At 37.6% G+C, this 17,087-nt stretch overlaps 4 protein-coding genes across 6 annotated transcripts; 2 read left to right on the forward strand and 2 right to left on the reverse strand.

The window, feature by feature from the left end:
* On the forward strand, nt 1,640-3,797 carry LOC18770452 (replication protein A 14 kDa subunit B). The gene is made up of 3 exons (XM_020568594.1): nt 1,640-1,755; nt 2,545-2,803; nt 3,444-3,797. Exons 2-3 carry the CDS (start codon nt 2,548-2,550, stop codon nt 3,506-3,508), a joined length of 321 nt encoding a protein of 106 aa, XP_020424183.1. The 5' UTR covers nt 1,640-1,755; nt 2,545-2,547; the 3' UTR covers nt 3,509-3,797.
* LOC18771744 (heterogeneous nuclear ribonucleoprotein R) lies at nt 4,295-9,094 on the forward strand. Of its 2 annotated transcripts, none has more exons than XM_020568045.1 (9): nt 4,295-4,456; nt 5,519-5,987; nt 6,064-6,180; nt 6,382-6,522; nt 6,697-6,870; nt 7,247-7,454; nt 7,551-7,732; nt 8,418-8,503; nt 8,725-9,094. In XM_020568045.1, exons 2-9 carry the CDS (start codon nt 5,553-5,555, stop codon nt 8,855-8,857), a joined length of 1,476 nt encoding a protein of 491 aa, XP_020423634.1. In that variant the 5' UTR covers nt 4,295-4,456; nt 5,519-5,552; the 3' UTR covers nt 8,858-9,094. The 2 variants fall into 2 exon arrangements, with proteins under 2 accessions (XP_020423634.1, XP_007201972.1); XM_007201910.2 differs by having other exon boundaries at nt 5,544-5,987.
* LOC18769060 (F-box/kelch-repeat protein At1g57790) lies at nt 9,512-11,879 on the reverse strand. 2 transcript variants are annotated; one of them, XM_020568047.1, is made up of 2 exons: nt 11,672-11,879; nt 9,512-10,855 (listed from the first exon to the last, which is right to left on the reverse strand). In XM_020568047.1, the coding sequence occupies exons 1-2, from the start codon at nt 11,698-11,700 to the stop codon at nt 9,754-9,756; spliced, it is 1,131 nt and encodes a 376-aa protein (XP_020423636.1). In that variant the 5' UTR covers nt 11,701-11,879; the 3' UTR covers nt 9,512-9,753. The 2 variants fall into 2 exon arrangements, with proteins under 2 accessions (XP_020423636.1, XP_020423637.1); XM_020568048.1 differs by having other exon boundaries at nt 9,512-10,872; nt 11,672-11,878.
* LOC18771397 (uncharacterized protein At3g28850) lies at nt 13,937-15,693 on the reverse strand. The gene has a single exon (XM_007204322.2). The coding sequence runs from the start codon at nt 15,492-15,494 to the stop codon at nt 14,304-14,306; it is 1,191 nt and encodes a 396-aa protein (XP_007204384.1). The 5' UTR covers nt 15,495-15,693; the 3' UTR covers nt 13,937-14,303.

A 17,087-nucleotide genomic window follows, 5' to 3' on the forward strand; every position in this document is an offset into this window, starting at 1 on the left:
ACCACCCTCTTCCTCTCTCTCTCTCTTTCTCTCTCTTCTCCCATTTTCTCCTGATTCATGCCATGCATGTCGCCACTCTCTCTCTTTCTACCCCACCACCATACCTCTCTCTCTCTTCCCCAAGCAACACCTCAAGGCCAAATACCTAAGCCGCACTAAGCCCCCCACCTCGACATCCCCAGTCAAACCAAACTCAATACCGTTGCCTCGCCACCATTGATAACGATAGAGAACTTAGAGAATTTACAGAGAAAGAAAAGAGGAAATAGAAGAAAGAGAGAAAACCACCATGACTAGCCGACAAGATCTTGAAATCATGGGTCTTCTTGGGGATCTCGATGTATTCTGACTAGATCCATGTCATACGATCTCAAAGTGGTAGGAACCATTGTTCGATAATGGCAAAGGCCATACGATCTCATAGTGGGTACATTTTGGAAATTTGGGTTTTTGATTTGTAAAAGATCATAGCTGGACTTGATGGGGTCTGGAAATTTGTGGGATGGAGTTCGGGTCGAAGGGGTTTGGTGGCTGTCTTTGTGGGGTTGAGATGGAGTTGGTTGTCGAAGAAAGAGAGGAGGGAAGATAGAAGGAGGGAGAGAGATAGGAGGGGGCAGGTAAGTTTGTGGTTGTCGAAGAGAGAAGGGGCAGGTGAGGTTTTTTTTTCCCCCCTTAGTTTTTTTTTAAAAATTTTCTTAATTATATATTCTTTCAATCCAGGTGGTATAATATAGGTGAGGCCATGTGGACCCATTAATTGCCACATCATAGTTTAACAGAAGAATTGACGGTCAAACTAACAGATGTATGAAAATGATAGAAAAATCAAATTTTGAATACGAAGTTGACACGAAAAAAAAGAGTAGTAAAGTATAAATTTCAGTAAACTTGCGGGTAATAAAGTAAAATTCACCCATTAGATATTTACAAAAGCTAGAGGCAAGGAAATTCAAAACTCAAACCTCCAACCTTTACTTCCAATCCACCCCACTGTGGTAACTTCGCTTGTGATATAATTGCATAACTAGTATTTTTCTCTTCCCTTCTCTCACATGCACCATCTTCATCTTCTTCCTTTCCCTCTGTCTCTCTGTCTACCATGTGTGCCCTAGTTCCCATCTCACTTTTGTGTGGAAAGGTGGCCATACTGGAACTCCCTACGAAACAAATTCTTCTAAACAAACATTACACAATGGTCATAAGAACAAAAAATAAAAAGTAATATAAATTTCTTTTATTGATAAACAGTTTTTTCATTCAACCTTACAGTCGCAGCCTTGTTGATTGTAGTGGTCTTGTTGGACACATGCTAATTCGGCCCATATCTGATCTGTTTAATCAAACCAAACTATTTGCTCATTGGTTCTGATCAAACCAAACTGATTGACCACTCCAAACGGGTCAAGAAGTTGAAATGGGTTTTCTAATTTATCACATATTTAAGCCGTTGGATTTAGCCCAGCATAATCCTACGGTTGTGAATGAATAGTTGCTCACAGCTCCTTTAATTCTGTCCCTCACGTGAGCAGCCTGCGTCTTTCAGTTTCTTTTTGCAATTTTTGTTTTCAGAAATTAAATCCACGTGTCTGATGATTGGCGGTACAGTCGCTCAAATAAAAACCCCTACACTCACAGAAAACCCTCTCAATTTTCATTTTTTGCCGCCATTGGAACCCGCTCTTTCTCTCTCGCTCAACATTCGAAAACAAGTTTCTGCTTTCGACTCAGTTCACCGGCGATCTGTCCGATTATCAAGTAAGATCTCGAATCCCTTGTTTTCTTCTTTCTTAAATTTCAAACGCATCGTTTCGCTGCTACGGAGAAACTGCTGAAAGAGAAATATAATTTCATTTTCAATTTTGGTTTCTCAGTCAAAATTGAATGTGCCTTTTCGATAAGTTGTCCTTTATATTTTCGGTTCGGATTTCTCTTAGAAGTTAAGTCTGATACAGATTGTAGTTCACGTACTTATTTCCTGTGATTTTTTGATGAATTTTGTTTGAGAAGTTTGTTGATGTTCTTGATCTGAGTTTTACTTTTAGAATAATTGCATATTTATTACCAAAATTCAGTGAAACTTTTCCATGGAGAGGATTTTAGATGCTTTCCACTTCTCTAGATTAGAGTTTACCCCGGATTATTTAATGTGAAAAACCTAATAATTTACATAACCATTTTGATGAGAGAGACAAGGTAAGAAGAATTTCAAAAAGCCTATTAAAGTCGAGGAATTTTTTGGAATTGTGCAAGAAATGCAGTAACAGCATTGTTTACTGTTGATTAGTTTGCTGGATGTTTGCAGCATGGTTTCAACTACTTTCTAGTACCTATGTAATTGGTTTTCTCCACTACACCATGTAATTAGGGACGGATACGTTTTTTTTTATTTGGGGATGATTTTACATTATGTATGCAACATGGTTTCTTATTATTATTTATTTTGGGTAGTAGTTAAGTAGTTTGAGCTTGATAGCTTTGCTTTATTATCAATCAAAAGTTTATGAAGAGCTTCTAAGCAAGTTAACTTTTTTATTTGTTTTGCAGGATATGGATACCTCAAATCCTGCAGTTTTTGTCAATGCAGAGCTTCTGCGATTGTATGTTGGAAGGCGGGTGCGGGCACTGATTCAGGTTGTGCGAACCGAGGGTGGAACTGTCATTGGAAAATCTACTGATGAAAACCAGCTAGTTGTAAAGGGCTCCCCACCCTTTCCTCTTACAAAATTTGTTGAGGTCATAGGCATTGCTGATGGTGAAAAATCCATCCATGCTGACATATGGAACAACTTTGGAGAGACAATTGGTATGCCTTTTTCCCCCCCTACCTTTTCCAATTCCTACCTAATAGTGGTTATATAATTTTTAATGTTCGAAGGTTATTTTGCTTTGGATTGGGAAGGAGGAGCTGAATCTATATAAATGACTTCAGTTTATTGTTTTCTGGAAGTATCAAAAGTTGCCAGGAAACAGTTTAGTTTATTGACACTTTCAGGATCTCCAAGATACATTAATGTGCATTAAATTTTTAAGAGAGACACTGAAGCTTAAACCGCATCATCAACATAACCATTGAAAGCGAGTTCCCGTTAAATCACAGGGTGTGATAGTTATTCAAACTTCTTGTTTGCATGAAACTTCTTTGTAATGCTTGCAGTACTTTAGTGTCCCAAAAGCTGTTTTATTGAATACAGGTGTTCTATAATTAGAAACAAATAAGAACTGTATTCCATAGTAGTTAAAATCATTAAGAAATTGAGAATCTAACTAACCCTTCCGTTCTTATGTTCTGCTTGTCCCTTCACATATCTTCTTGTGTGTTAGCGTTCAACTTATTGGTGGCAAATTCTATTTGATAGTGCTTTTAGTGTTTGGTCGTTTGGAAATTTTTACGTACTCTTTTGCTGGTTCTGATATACTTCCGTATTTTCTTAACCTGTTGACAGACACAACTACTTACAATCAGCTCTGTCAGCTTGCAAACGGGGATTTTAAACACTTGTTCATTTGAGTTGCGACAAGATTGCAGCGCAAACGCGAAAGCGCTTACAAGTTACATCCTCATGGGGTTTTGAACCGAAAGTGCTTGCATTTTAAACACTTGTGTAGTTCTAGTGCTGTCTTTGGCAATTTCTTGAATTTTATGGTAGTGAAGTGATTAAGATCTTAGTATTTGACATATGCACAAGTCTCTCAAATGTTTAACCCTTTTTGAATGAACCTGCAATCTATTTTTACTCGAGGCCTTCAAACTTCATGTAATCTATCTATCATCCACGAGATTTGCTTTTTTTTCTTTTCATGTTTAGCTGATTTAATATTTTGACCCATATTGCTTCGACTTCATTTACCGCCATGCCTTAAATTCCAATAATCTAAATACCAAAATGGTTCGAAAAGGTAGTTTGTGGACACGTCGAAGAATGTAAAGATACCACATCGGTCCATTTGACAAAATAAAATACAATATATAAGTAAATAGTTTCACTATTAATAATATAGAGATCTTTCGTGATAAAGACGTCAATATATTTACAAGCATTGTTTCCTTGGGCTAAATATTATGTTCATCATACCTATGATTTAATGGTAGATGTGAGGTAGGCCAGTTGACCAAGGTTGTTTGTTTGTCTTTCTTACTTTCAAGTTCGATCCTTTGATCTCCTTCTCGTACATTAAAATAATTTATAATATATAAAACATCTAATGGCCCGTAGGCCCATAAGCCATCCTGGGCCAAAGCCCTTAATTACGGCCCAGGATTAAAGATTACGAAACCCAATGACATGTCGAACTCTCTCTATGTTCGAAATTCGCAAGGCGACATTCAAAAGCTCAAGAAGCGATTCCTTTTCGTTCGTTGGGTTCGAGCTAAGTACAGCTCCGAGCACCGAATTAGGGTTCCGATATTGAACAAATTGTTCCTTAGTTGAGAAATTGTTCGCAGCACCCGACTTAGGTACTTCCCTCTATCAAACTTTACATTGTTTTCAATTGGGTTATTGTTCTCAAAGATTTGATTTTTGCTTTTTCTCGTAGAAATATTCGTATTCCTGCTTTCGTTTCCAAATTTGGATTTTGCACCAACGCTGCAATTTTTTTTTGTTTTTATTTACTTGGGTAGTGTTATTTCTCTGTGGAAATAGTGCAAGTGCAAACGTTCTGGTTTATGTGTCAGAGAGAATCTTAAAGAAAAGATTTTTACCAGAAAGGGAACGACTCAAAACCATTCAAATGTCAGATGGGTTGGCTAGGTTTGGGGGAAATAGGGTGACTTTTGGGGTGGTTGGTTGGTATTCTTTTGAAAGTCCAGAGTTTGAGGCATTTCGTTGTTTTTAATTGGCTGGGATTGAGTTTTACCATTTTCTCAAGTTTCAATATAAAACATTTTCAATTTTCGAAGGAAGGAGATGGTAGAGTTCAACCATTCAATGCTTTTCTACGCGTGCATTGGCACTAATATGTTGGTTCACAGGGAGTTAGTCATATGTCAGCCTCTTAGGATTCAAAGATTGCCCGAAAAGATTAATAAGTTAGGATACCATGAATTTACTGCTTCATATGTGATGCATAATATGTTATCGTTTCTATGATTTCAAATATATGTTGTTTGATTTCTTATTCATGTTTTTTTTTTCCTTTTCTTTTCCTCCTCTTTGTGCATGAAACTCTCCAGATAGGTAGTTAAACAATTACACCATCCATTTACTGTCGAATGTCGATATCTAGATATTCGAGAAATTCACTGCTTCATTGTTTATTTCGCCTGCTGAGCATCATCACCCTCTTGATAATCATGCAGAATTCTTCTGTTGCCTGTCTCTGTTACTATTTTTACAATAAAATGACCCCTTAATTGAAAATCATTGACTTTGCAAGTCCTTGAATCCATACCTCATGGCACAGATTCATTCGAAATTCTTAATCTGCAACTTCGTTTGGCCTCTCATGTTGTTTCCACCTTTCCGTATCTGTATTCTTTCTTCTATGAATGCTTCTGGCTACTGTGCTTTCTTCACAGTTGCCTTGCAAGCTTGTTTTTCTAGATATATAAGATGCCGAAAACAAGGGCGAATGCTTCTGGAGATGCATCTGAAAGACCTATAGAATCTGAAGAGCGGGTGGACCTTGATGGAGACAATGATCCTGAGGAAACAATAGAAGAAGAGGTTGAGTATGAAGAAGTAGAGGAAGAGGAGGAAGTGGAAGAGGTGGAAGAGGAAGAGGAAGAAGAGGAAGAAGAAGATCCAGAAGAGGGTGAGGAAGAGGGAGAAAACAAGGGAGCTGCTACAAAATCTGATGGACAGAAAAGCTCAGATGGTGATGAAGAGATGACAGTTGTTGACGGAGAGGAGGAAGAAAAAAAGAAGCATGCGGAGCTTCTTGCACGCCCTCCGCATGGATCAGAGGTGTATCTTGGTGGCATTCCTCATGATGCATCTGAAGAGGATTTGAGGGGATTTTGTGAATCTATTGGGGAAGTTACTGAGGTAATATATATTGTTGATGCTAAAGCTCTCTCTGCACCTTTTATATGTAGACAGACTAATCAATATATGTTAACAGGTTAGAATAATGAAGGGAAAAGATTCAGGTGAGGCCAAAGGTTATGCTTTTGTCACCTTCAGAAACAAGGAGTTGGCTTCTAAGGCCATTGAGGAACTGAATAATTCTGAGTTAAAGGTGAGCTCAACTAACTTTGGTCACTTATCTTTCCCAATTATTGCTACTGTTAATTATCAACTCAGGGTTGTGGTTCTGCAAATTTACACATCCACTTTCATTCGCGCCTTTCCTTTTGAGATCTATTACTTAAATCCTTTTTATGAAAACTGAGGTTTTAGTTTCTTGTAACATTAACTTCTCTGCTGGCTCTTTTTCCAGGGAAAAAGGATTAAATGTTCTACATCTCAAGCAAAGCATCGGTTGTTTATTGGAAATGTTCCCAGAAATTGGGGAGAGGAGGATATGAAGAAGGCTGTAACAGACATTGGACCAGGAGTCATTTCTGTGGAACTGCTGAAGGTTAAAGATATATTCTATAATCTTCTATTTAGCTTATGTATTTTATTTTCTGTTTTTCATTTTGGTTAACCTCTGTTTCCTATTATTTCCAAATTCACTATTGTGCTATTTTCTTCATGGATTTTCCTTGTATCTTGATGTAGTTCTGTTTTCGGTTGAATCTTCTTGATACAGGACCCACAGAACTCCAGCCGGAATCGTGGATTTGCTTTCATTGAGTATTATAATCATGCATGTGCAGAATATTCAAGACAAAAGATGTCAAGCCCAAAATTTAAGCTCGACACCAATGCTCCTACTGTGAGCTGGGCTGATCCTAAAAATACAGAATCCTCTGCTGCTTCTCAGGTTAGTTATTATTTATGCTTTTTGCTACACTCAGATAAGCTATTTTATAGTTCTGCTTTGGCTCTCTTTTCCTTTTCTATTGTTCATTTCTTATTTTTTACTGAGGGATGGGGGATTGCAATGGATTTTGCCTACAGAATTTTATCACTGTTTCGAATTATCTTTCCCATCTGTTGGCAGTACTCATAATGTTTGTTTTTTATTTTGTTTTGTTTTGTTTTTTTGTATCTGAGTACCCCATCCCATGATCGCCACCACATCAGACCTCGTACTTTCGTGTGCAACCTTACGTGTGTAAAATTGTTTGGCCTTTGAATTATTACATGCACTTGTGGATGTTGGTCGAGTCATGACATCTTTGTTTTGATTGATACAGGTGAAGGCTGTGTATGTCAAGAATTTACCAAAAGACATTACTCAGGAGAGTCTAAAGGAGCTGTTTGAACGTCATGGAAAGATCACAAAGGTGGTTCTCCCACCTGCAAAAGCAGGACATGAAAAGAGCAGATTTGGTTTTGTGCACTTTGCGGAGAGGGCATGTGCAATGAAGGCATTGAAGAACACTGAAAAATATGAAATTGATGGTAACTTGCTCATGCTCTTTGTAGCTCTCCACTATCCTCTATAGTTAATCAGTTTTCAGGAGAAAATCTTAATTCATAATCTCCTCTGTTTCATAGGTCAAGTTTTGGAATGCTCTCTTGCAAAGCCACAAGCAGATCAGAAGTCTTCTGGATCATCAAATCATCAGAAGTCGCCCTTACTTCCAACCTACCCACCACGTCTCAGTTATGGCATGGGAGGGAGTAGTCCATATGGTGGATTGAGTGCTGGATATGGTGGCGGTGCAGGGTTTGCCCAAGTAAGATTTAAATTATAGTTTTATCATAATATGGGTCCAGTTGGAGTCCCTTGTACCTAGAACTAGCAAGGTGTGGCCCTAGTCTTACTAACCTTGTATTCGCTGAGGGGGTTTTAGTTGTTTTTCTAAAGGGAGCATGCAGGACCTGCTGATAACCCAACACAACCCAATCGCAATCATACATAGTCGGAACATGCTATTTTTCTCCCTCAGCACCTAAAGTTCACAGTCCATAACCTGTGTCTGTAATGAATCTGTTACCAGCCAAAAGAATGTTTTAGATGGACTTTGAGCCTAATGTCACTTCCTTTTAAGTAGAAAATTATTTCCAGGTTCCGTTGACAGCATGTGTGCCAATTAGTAATCTGGAAAATAAAAAGGAATCACCAAGGAAACCATCTTATTAAATGAAACAAACAAAGAAATAAATAACTTATTGTGTAGGACATACTTTTAAATCTGATGACAAAATATACGAAGACCCTGCATTTTTCATGTATTATTAAAAAGTTAATCACAAATCGAAAGTAGTTTTATATATTTAACAATATTGACAAAACATAAACTATAAGGAAAATGCTTATTTAGGATGCTTCTTAGGGGGTAACTACTTGATTTATAGCAAATTTTCTGCTTTTAGTTTTCTCTGGATACATTTGGTGATATAGGCCCCAATTTCTTGCAGCCACTGATCTATGGTAGGGGACCAACTCCTGCTGGCATGGCAATGATGCCTATGCTTTTGCCCGATGGAAGGATTGGATATGTCCTGTAAGTATCACTTTTTGGAATTTGTTAGTTGCACAATTATTGGTTGCATGTTTTGTCTCATTAGAAAATTTTCAGCAATTATTTGTTCATCAACAACCATCTTTACCTCCTTTGAAATGTTAGTTGTATCTTCATTACAAAGGCTCTTGCATTTGCACTATTTGTTTCTATTTCATATTTACTATGCATCCAAATTTGAACTTCTGCATTTCTTTCCCCAGGCAACAACCTGGAATGCAACCACACACCCCTCCACCGCAGTCTAGAGGTGGAAGAAGTGGTGGTGGCAACTCAAGTGGTGGAAGGCGCAGTGGTGACAACAATCGTGGCCGTAGTCGCTATAACCCATATTAATTAGTGAGGTTTGCCTTGCTTGGAAAGGGAAAGGAGAAGACAGTATTTTGGGTCTGTGAGTATACATTTGGAGCTGTGCAGTTCATTAGAACCAAACATATGTAGCTGCTCATGTCATAGAAAGAGTTGCTTCAAACCGATTCACGTGTAGTTTGCCTAAACTAAGTTTAATTAAATTATGAAATTGATGCTTTTTAAATTATATTGCGCGTCAATCAAGAGTCTTAAGATTCAAGTTCAGTCGAGCTGCATCACAAATTTTTTATCTTCATCTTGTTTGAGTTTCAGTCAGACAAATATATTCACATCATAAACAGATTTCTGTTGTTAAAAACGATGGCAATGCTATAAACAGCAATATACCAGCAATGGATATGGAAAAGCAAACACCACAAGTGAAAAATATGTTCCATAATATTTCTGTAAATTGCATAATGAGCAGAGGGGTGCACTATGGGATGACAGTTTCAAACTAATTCAGAGAGGGCCTTGCAAACGATGATTCTAGATCATTTACCTCCCAAACTTCCTGGTCTCCAGTCTTCTATCTATGCGTCTCTTTGTTCTGGATTTTATTGAATGTGCGTGAAACAGAGCAAAAGAGAAATTAAAATCAAGAGCTAAATCCATCATTGACGAAGTGGGTCTTGAGCATCTAAAAAAGTGTTAAAACACAGAGATTTGATAAAATTTAAGAACTCAGAGCATGAAGGCGTTGGTACATGTCTGGAAAAGTTCATCTATAACTTACACATGACTTGCATATAAAAAAGAAACAGGAGTTCAGAATTAAATGAGTTCTTTACGGAGTAAAATTGACCCCAATAAGCAACTTGTTACACATAAACCATCTATAGCACAAAATCCAATAAACTTCCACAGACTGAATTGTTTCACTACCAATTCAAGGTTAAGAAGTCTTGAGGTGCTTCAATCCAAATGTTCTTAAAAGGATCTTGCTCTCCCCAGTCATGACACTGCTTGCGAGGATGGTATCTACAATCGTCGAGAGAGTAAGATATGCAACACCTTCCATAGAAACGAACTTTAGAGAAGTAGACACTGTTTCTCATTATTCCGGGGAGGTCAGTTCTTGAATGAGATGACAAGAAACTCGCAAACAGAGTCACACCATCAAGGGTTTTCATTTCCTCCCAAACCATCCTCGTCTGATCCAGCTTAAATATAATTGGGTTTTCACTAGAACATGTATATATCACTAATATGTCTCCGTTATGCTCAGCCATAAACTTGCCTTTCCACCAATTTTTGGCAAAAAAGTTCTCGGGGCATTTGGGTGGAGGAACAGCAAGAACACTCCAAGTGCGTTCCTGGGGGTTGAATACCCCTAGCCAACCGGTGAGGCTTAGACAATAAAAGAGTCCATTGCAGAAAACAAGCTTGTTCCAAATGCTACTCACAAAGGGCAAACGATTCTGGACATTAACAGTCGTCCACTCTCTTTCCCCAGGACGGCAAGTGCTAATAGCAACAATTGTGGGACTGATGTGTTTTACTGTAAAAAGTATGCAGCTGGCAGAAGTTGGGGCACAAGAAAATGCAACTATCTGATACGTCAACTCGAATCTTGGTACCTTTATCATCTTGCGAGTAAAAGGATTAAAGAAGAACACACGGTGCGATCTGGGTCTGTATAGCAATAGCCAACCATCTTTGGTGTAGCAAATCCTAGACCCAGTCAGCTCAGGTAACTCTAAGGAGTAGATTTTGCGCTGCGAGGGGTCATAGAATTCGTACAGGTCACCAAATTTCGGAAAGTACATAAGCAATGGCGACTGGTTGACCACCCGCACAGAAATGGCAGCTGAGTGCCATCTCTTGCATACAACAGATACACGAATATTATCCTTCAGAGCTAAACGAGACACAATGAGTTCCAAAAGTTCTGTAGGAAGGTCAGACCAAGTCTGTAGCTCCAGTTTCTCCCTTTTCTCCTTGCTTACTCTTCTTTTACTGTTTGTGATGGTTTCAGCTAACCTATACATCATAAAATACTATAAATTCTAAGTGTAGAACATCAAACGAAACACACAGATGAGCAGAGAATGCCATAATGAGTTGTAAAATGCATGAAAGGCAATTGTTTCAACTCACCTTTCATGCATTTATCAACAAGAGCACAATCCCATTACAAGTCAATTATCAACTATCTACTTTTTTTTTGTTGATGCATAAGATTGTACTGGTACTTTTGTTTAAGCAAGACATGTAAATAAGCAATTTACGAACCTAAGACATAATACACTTATACGAAAAGGAGAATATAATTATACTATAAGCACTAGAAATCCCTTGACCTTGGGACCCGAAAAGTTATGAAAAGTTAAAATGAGCCTAACATGAAACTAAAAACCAAAACCAATGAAGTTGCTACAAAATTCATTCAACTCAACATGTTGTTCATACCAAAAAAAATCCATGATCTAGCAATGGGTTTAACCCATAATTTCCACAAATTATAAAACTCCAACTAATTCTTAGCAAAAAATCACATTGACATTCTACCATAAAACTCAGATAAACCAACTTCTCTAAGACCCTAAATTCACTTTTTCGCCACATATAAAAACCCTTCCCCAAAAACCCATCTAAAATCTCAAAATTGACTTCAATTCTCAAAAATTAAAGCATATTCCTGACTTGAAAACATTGGGTATCCAATTATGAACCCTAAACTGATCCCATTCCTAAAATCCTTAAGAGTCATTTCATTGAAGCCATATTGAAAAAACAACAAATTGAAATATGCAAATTACAAAATGTTTTTAGTAAGCAACAGAAATCAAATCTTACGATTTCAGCTTCCTCTTTCTCCCGGCCATAGTGAACCAATTGAAGCTGCCGTTTACACACAGAGAGGAGAGAGAGGAGAGAGAAACTCTTTGAGAGAGCACAGACGGAGGTTAAATCACTCTGGTCGCTACTTGCAAATTATACAACACGTGTGAGTTGATCAGTCAAGGTGGATCAGCTGTATCCGGGTCCATACTTTCACAATGAATGCCCCAATTTAGCAGAGACAACACCACTACCGTTATATAGATGAATTCTTTTATATCACGTGTCAGGTTTCTATTGGTTATGCCTCAGAAAGATGGTCGGAGGTTTTTTCAGGGAAACTAAATTCAATATAAACACTCAGTCGTCTCCATGCCGTGTTACTGTGTGCGGTGCATTTTGTCTCCGTGGTTTTGACTGTTAGTCCTACGTACAAGAATTTACTAGCACGAGTGAAACTAATTTTTTTTTAAAATCTTTTTATATTGTCGAGAAAGAAAAATCTAACTTATGATCTCGAGTGTAAAATTTTTAATTACTTAAATTACAAGTTTTTTGTTACTAAAATTTGACTTTTTGAGTGACGAAATAAGTAAGATATATACACATAATTTGGCAAAGAAACTTGTTAGGAATGTTACATGTCGATGAGCCAATTATATTGAATTTTTTTTTTCTCAAATTGATGGACAAAATTAAGAGCATATTCAAAGCATGGATGGAGCAAAAAATTTATGAAAGAATTCCTAAAATAACTCTAGGTAGAAAGTTAATAATAGCTTTTAAATATTTAATTAAAATTTAACTTAAAAATAAGAGATATGATTGAAAATGCTCTAATATATTTATTCTTATGCTTCCACAAAGGGAAAACAAATTACGTTTAAATACCCACAAACGAAAAAAAGGACCTAGTCAGACTGGGAGAAGCTGGGCCCAACTTAAGAGACTGAGTCCAGACCGGATTGGATTGGATGGTTGGGCCGCGTGCAAGTTTAATTGACCGGTAATACTTCATGAGGGAGAAGCTTTTGTTTTGAACAGTTCTAATTGGTAAATCTTCTATAAATAATTTTTTATTTTATTTTATAAAAGTTTGTTGTAATTATAATCCATATTTTCCTTTTGGCGGGAGTTGTTATCTAATATAATTATAATTAACCAAAATTTTGCGGAAAAAAAAATTAGCAAAAAGGATAAATTTGAAGCCAATTCGTTTCGAGACTAATTTATAAAAACATATTTGTGATAATTTTTGCAGCATTACATTGTCTACATGGTTCTCACTCATATCCAAATTCCGAAATTTTTGAAACTCATAACCATCTTCTGATTGCCTCAGTTGTGGGCAGGTAAGTGTTCTTATTCATAGATATTATTGAAGTGAATTTATTTTCCATTTTCAGTGTTCTGGAAGCTCAAAGCTCAAAGAGTTTTAGAGGCTTCTCAGCTTTGCTTACATCACAAACAAGTTGAAAAGCTAAAGAGTATGTGAAGAACATATTGCATGTCAATTTTAAGCTTTTTTTTCTGACTTTTTGGAAGGTTATTTGTTATGATCACTGACTTAATTTTGTTTGTTTGTTTGTTTTGATTTACATAAAATAATGCAACTATTTCTATTTTTGAAAGTAAGATTTATACCCTTCACACCACAAGGTCGTGATCTTTCATGGAATCGGAGGTTAAGGACGATTCTAAAGATGTATTTGATCGCCGTAGAAAAGAGAAAAGTTATATATATACACACATAATTGTTGCATGTTTTAATGTTATTTATGATGATGAAGTTATATATGGTTTTGACGAAAGTGTTCGATATCTACAGGAACGCAACTGCAATTATCCTACAAAATCGGGTAAACCTTTGTGCAAAACCTGCACCAAAGGTGCAATTTTCTTGGTCGAGAGGATCGTCACACTTGACATCGTCAAAGTAAGTTATTATTATTGGCATTGGTAGTAATGGATTGTCGATGGAAAAAAACGACCATAAAAAGTATAGAGTTCATTACGATTATCCCCCGTGATTAAAATGAATGTGGTGCCTGATGTTCTGGATTTTTCTAATGGGACAACAAAGGCCACTTACAGAGTTGATTTTGTTCCAAAGAAAGCTTTGGGATTTGTCTATGGCGCAATAACTTGGAGTGAGGGGCACAAGCATGTTAGGATTCCAATTTTTCTTAATTCTGTTTAGTTTAGGAGTAATTGGATTAGCTAGCAGCCTTGGAGTTTTGTCAGTTACGTATTTGATTAGAACATGACCCAATTGCAATATCCTCAATCTAGTAGAAGTTCTGTATATCAAATTCCCAATTAAAAAGAAGCACATCCATGCCAAATCGAGCATACTTACATAACAAAATTTGAACTTCTAAAAACATGCGTGTAAAAAGAAACTAGTCAGGATGAGAGAAAGCAATCTAGAATTACAAGGCCAGCAGAAGGGGGCCTAAAACCCACTTTAGAACCCCACTTCCCAAAGTAAAAAAAGCTGCTTCTTGAATTAAAAATCTGTGTTCTGCTTCTGCCTTCAGAAACCAAAGATTAGTATAAAACCCAAAATCTCAAACAAATCCAAGGATCCAAGAATCCAAGAATCCAAGAACAAATACTCAAATCTTCAAATGTCAACGCAGCTACATTAGCAACAAATGGGGCAATGAATTAAACCATTTTCATTGCACTCACCACATTTCACCATCTTCTTTTGGCCCTCATCCAAAACCTTGCAGCTTCCATTGCATTCCATGCACATCACAAACCTCATCCCAGCACATCCCTGGCACCCGACAAGTGCCGTTGGAATCCCATGAAACAAAACCCCAAGCTTCCCTTCCTCTTCCAACTTCACAATCTCATCAGCTCCACCAATCAGCCTCCCTTTCACAAATACAAGTGGAACCTTTACATCCTTGGTCCCCATTAGCCCCCTTATCTCCTCCTTGAACCCCGAATCCATCGATATGTCGCGCTCGAGGACATGAACAAGGTGTGACTCAATGATGGACCTCACATTGTTGCAGTCCTCAAAAGTCTTCCTAATTCCTCTCAATGTTGTTGTGTAAACAACAACAGCATTTTCACCACCTGGTGGGCATTTTTTCTCAAACAACCTCAGCATGGACTCGGAATCCCGGGAAGAATTCCTCAACTTTCGGGCTTTTGGGGACGGCGGGACCATCCTCTTGATCTGTTCTTCCTCTTCAGACATTTCTTTTTCGTAAGAAGCAACAAGTTCCGGATCAAACAGGGGACTAAAACTCTTCCTCCTCGACGAATCACTGCCAAAACTCCGCCTTATCGCAGAAATAGGCGACCCTTTTACTTCCGGACTCAAATTCAACGCCTTCTTACAAGAATTCTCGCCGCCATTGTTCGGTTTCAGCACCTGTTTCGGGCTATAACCCAACCCATGAATCACTCTCCCTCTGTTCTCTTTCCCTCCAAATCTCTTCAATTTCATCGGAGACCCAATCTGATTCAGCAACTTAAACGGAGTCCTGGCATCAAAATCGGCAAATCCACGAAGCAGAGCACGCGATTTCGGGCTCTTCTTTGCCGAATTCGAAATGGGTATTGCTTCTTCAAGGCCCTCCATAAGTTCCCAAGCGTTGATAACCTCTGGATCTTCACGGGAAGGCGAAGACTTCATGGCCCTCTTGCTCTCCGCAACGCATTCTTTGATGGGTCGCTCATTTTCCAAATTCAGAACCCCATAAGTGCTTGAAGTAAGAGAGACCACGTGGTTGATCACGTAGTCGCCGCCATTGTTGATTATGACGTCTTCTTTGATGAGATCTTTCTTGAACAGTTTGGATGAAACGCAGCCCATTGACGAGTGGGGTTTTCGTCTCTGGTTTCTTCCCTGTCTCTGTCTCTCTGTTTTGGATTTGAAGCAAAAGATGTGTGTGGGGTATTGGGCATTGGGCAACTGAAGTGGGAGTTTCTTCTTGTTTTTCTTTTTTGAATCTTAACGGTTACCTTGTCTGCAACGGGCCTTAACGGTCCGAAAATTCGAATGAGATCGAGGTATTTTTGTAGGAAGTCCTTGTCGTTTTTGGGTATTCGCTAATTGACGCCTCATACTTCTTTTAATTCTGTGTTTGGCCCAGCCCTTCTTTTAATTCTGTGTTTCGCATATTTTTATGTTGCAATAGATTTTTATGTTGCATAGAATATCCCTTACTAGTAGATATTTTTATGTTGCAATAGATTTTCAATTACAAGTATAAAATATAGTTATTTTATAGTGAGGGCCTTATCTAAGGCCTTTAGATGAGGCCTTATCTTTTAACTGTTGAATTCAACTAATCAATTTTGTAACACCCCGTCCCCCTAATTATTTTATTTTGAGAAGTTACATTTTTGCCCATAGTAGGCTTGAATTGAAGGCCATAGGCCTGTCGAGTTGTTTGAAACTGTGTGACCTTATCTTGTGCATGCTGAAAGTTGGTTATTATATGTTAAGCTTACTTTACAAGTAGATCAATTTGGGAAAATTTTCATTTACAGGGGAGACTCTGTTGAAATTTCAATAAAAGCTTTAATTTTTATTTGGAATTAAAAAAAAGGGCATTTTAATAAAGTGAGCTGAACATCAGAGAGATGTCGGACAGACACAGGGTTTGTATGGGTTCCGAGAGAGAATCCAGAGCGAGTCCTATTAAATTTGAACCAACTGCTAAAAGATAGATAAGACCCTCACTACAATTCTATGTATGTAATAAGCGTTTTAATGAGAGCATGCATTGTAAACTCAACTTTGGGTCCTTAGAATGAGCCTTTTAGAATTGGTAATATTTGTCAGATTTTCAACCATTCATGAGAATATGATGCAGGGATATAACAGAGGGTTTAAAATTCCCGATTTGGGATTATATGTAAGCGTTATAAGGTCACACACTCGTTGAACTTGGATAGGACTCTGAGACATATGCCAATATCAATTAGAATAAGTATTCCGAAGCTTATACATATGTGATTAAGATATCTTATTTAAGCATTGAAGTAATTAAGAGTTGGACATAGTCATCCAGTTACTTGCTTATTATTATTATTATTTTTAAAAAAATCAAAGAGAATAATTTCATTGAACTTGCATCAACACTTACAATAGAATCAATTGACGAACTAGAGGGTTAAGAGTGGCCTCATTAAAATCTTGTCATATAAAAACTCCAAAGGAAGAAAATCCGGTCAAGGAAAAAGAGTATCACAGCACCTCCAAATAAACAACAGGGAAAAACAAAACAAAAAAAAAACTATTAATTCTGCATCCTATAGCTCTCTAGTAGCTGTTCTAGCCAAGGGGGGCAATATCTTCCCAAAAAAACTACAAATCTTTCTTCAATCCAAACTGGGCCAGTGCATGTGCAGCCCCATTGCCAGCACGAGGTTGAAACACCACATCAACCACCCCACAATC

Source organism: Prunus persica, chromosome G7 (genome assembly GCF_000346465.2).
Source record: "Prunus persica cultivar Lovell chromosome G7, Prunus_persica_NCBIv2, whole genome shotgun sequence".
Classification (NCBI taxonomy): domain Eukaryota; kingdom Viridiplantae; phylum Streptophyta; class Magnoliopsida; order Rosales; family Rosaceae; genus Prunus; species Prunus persica.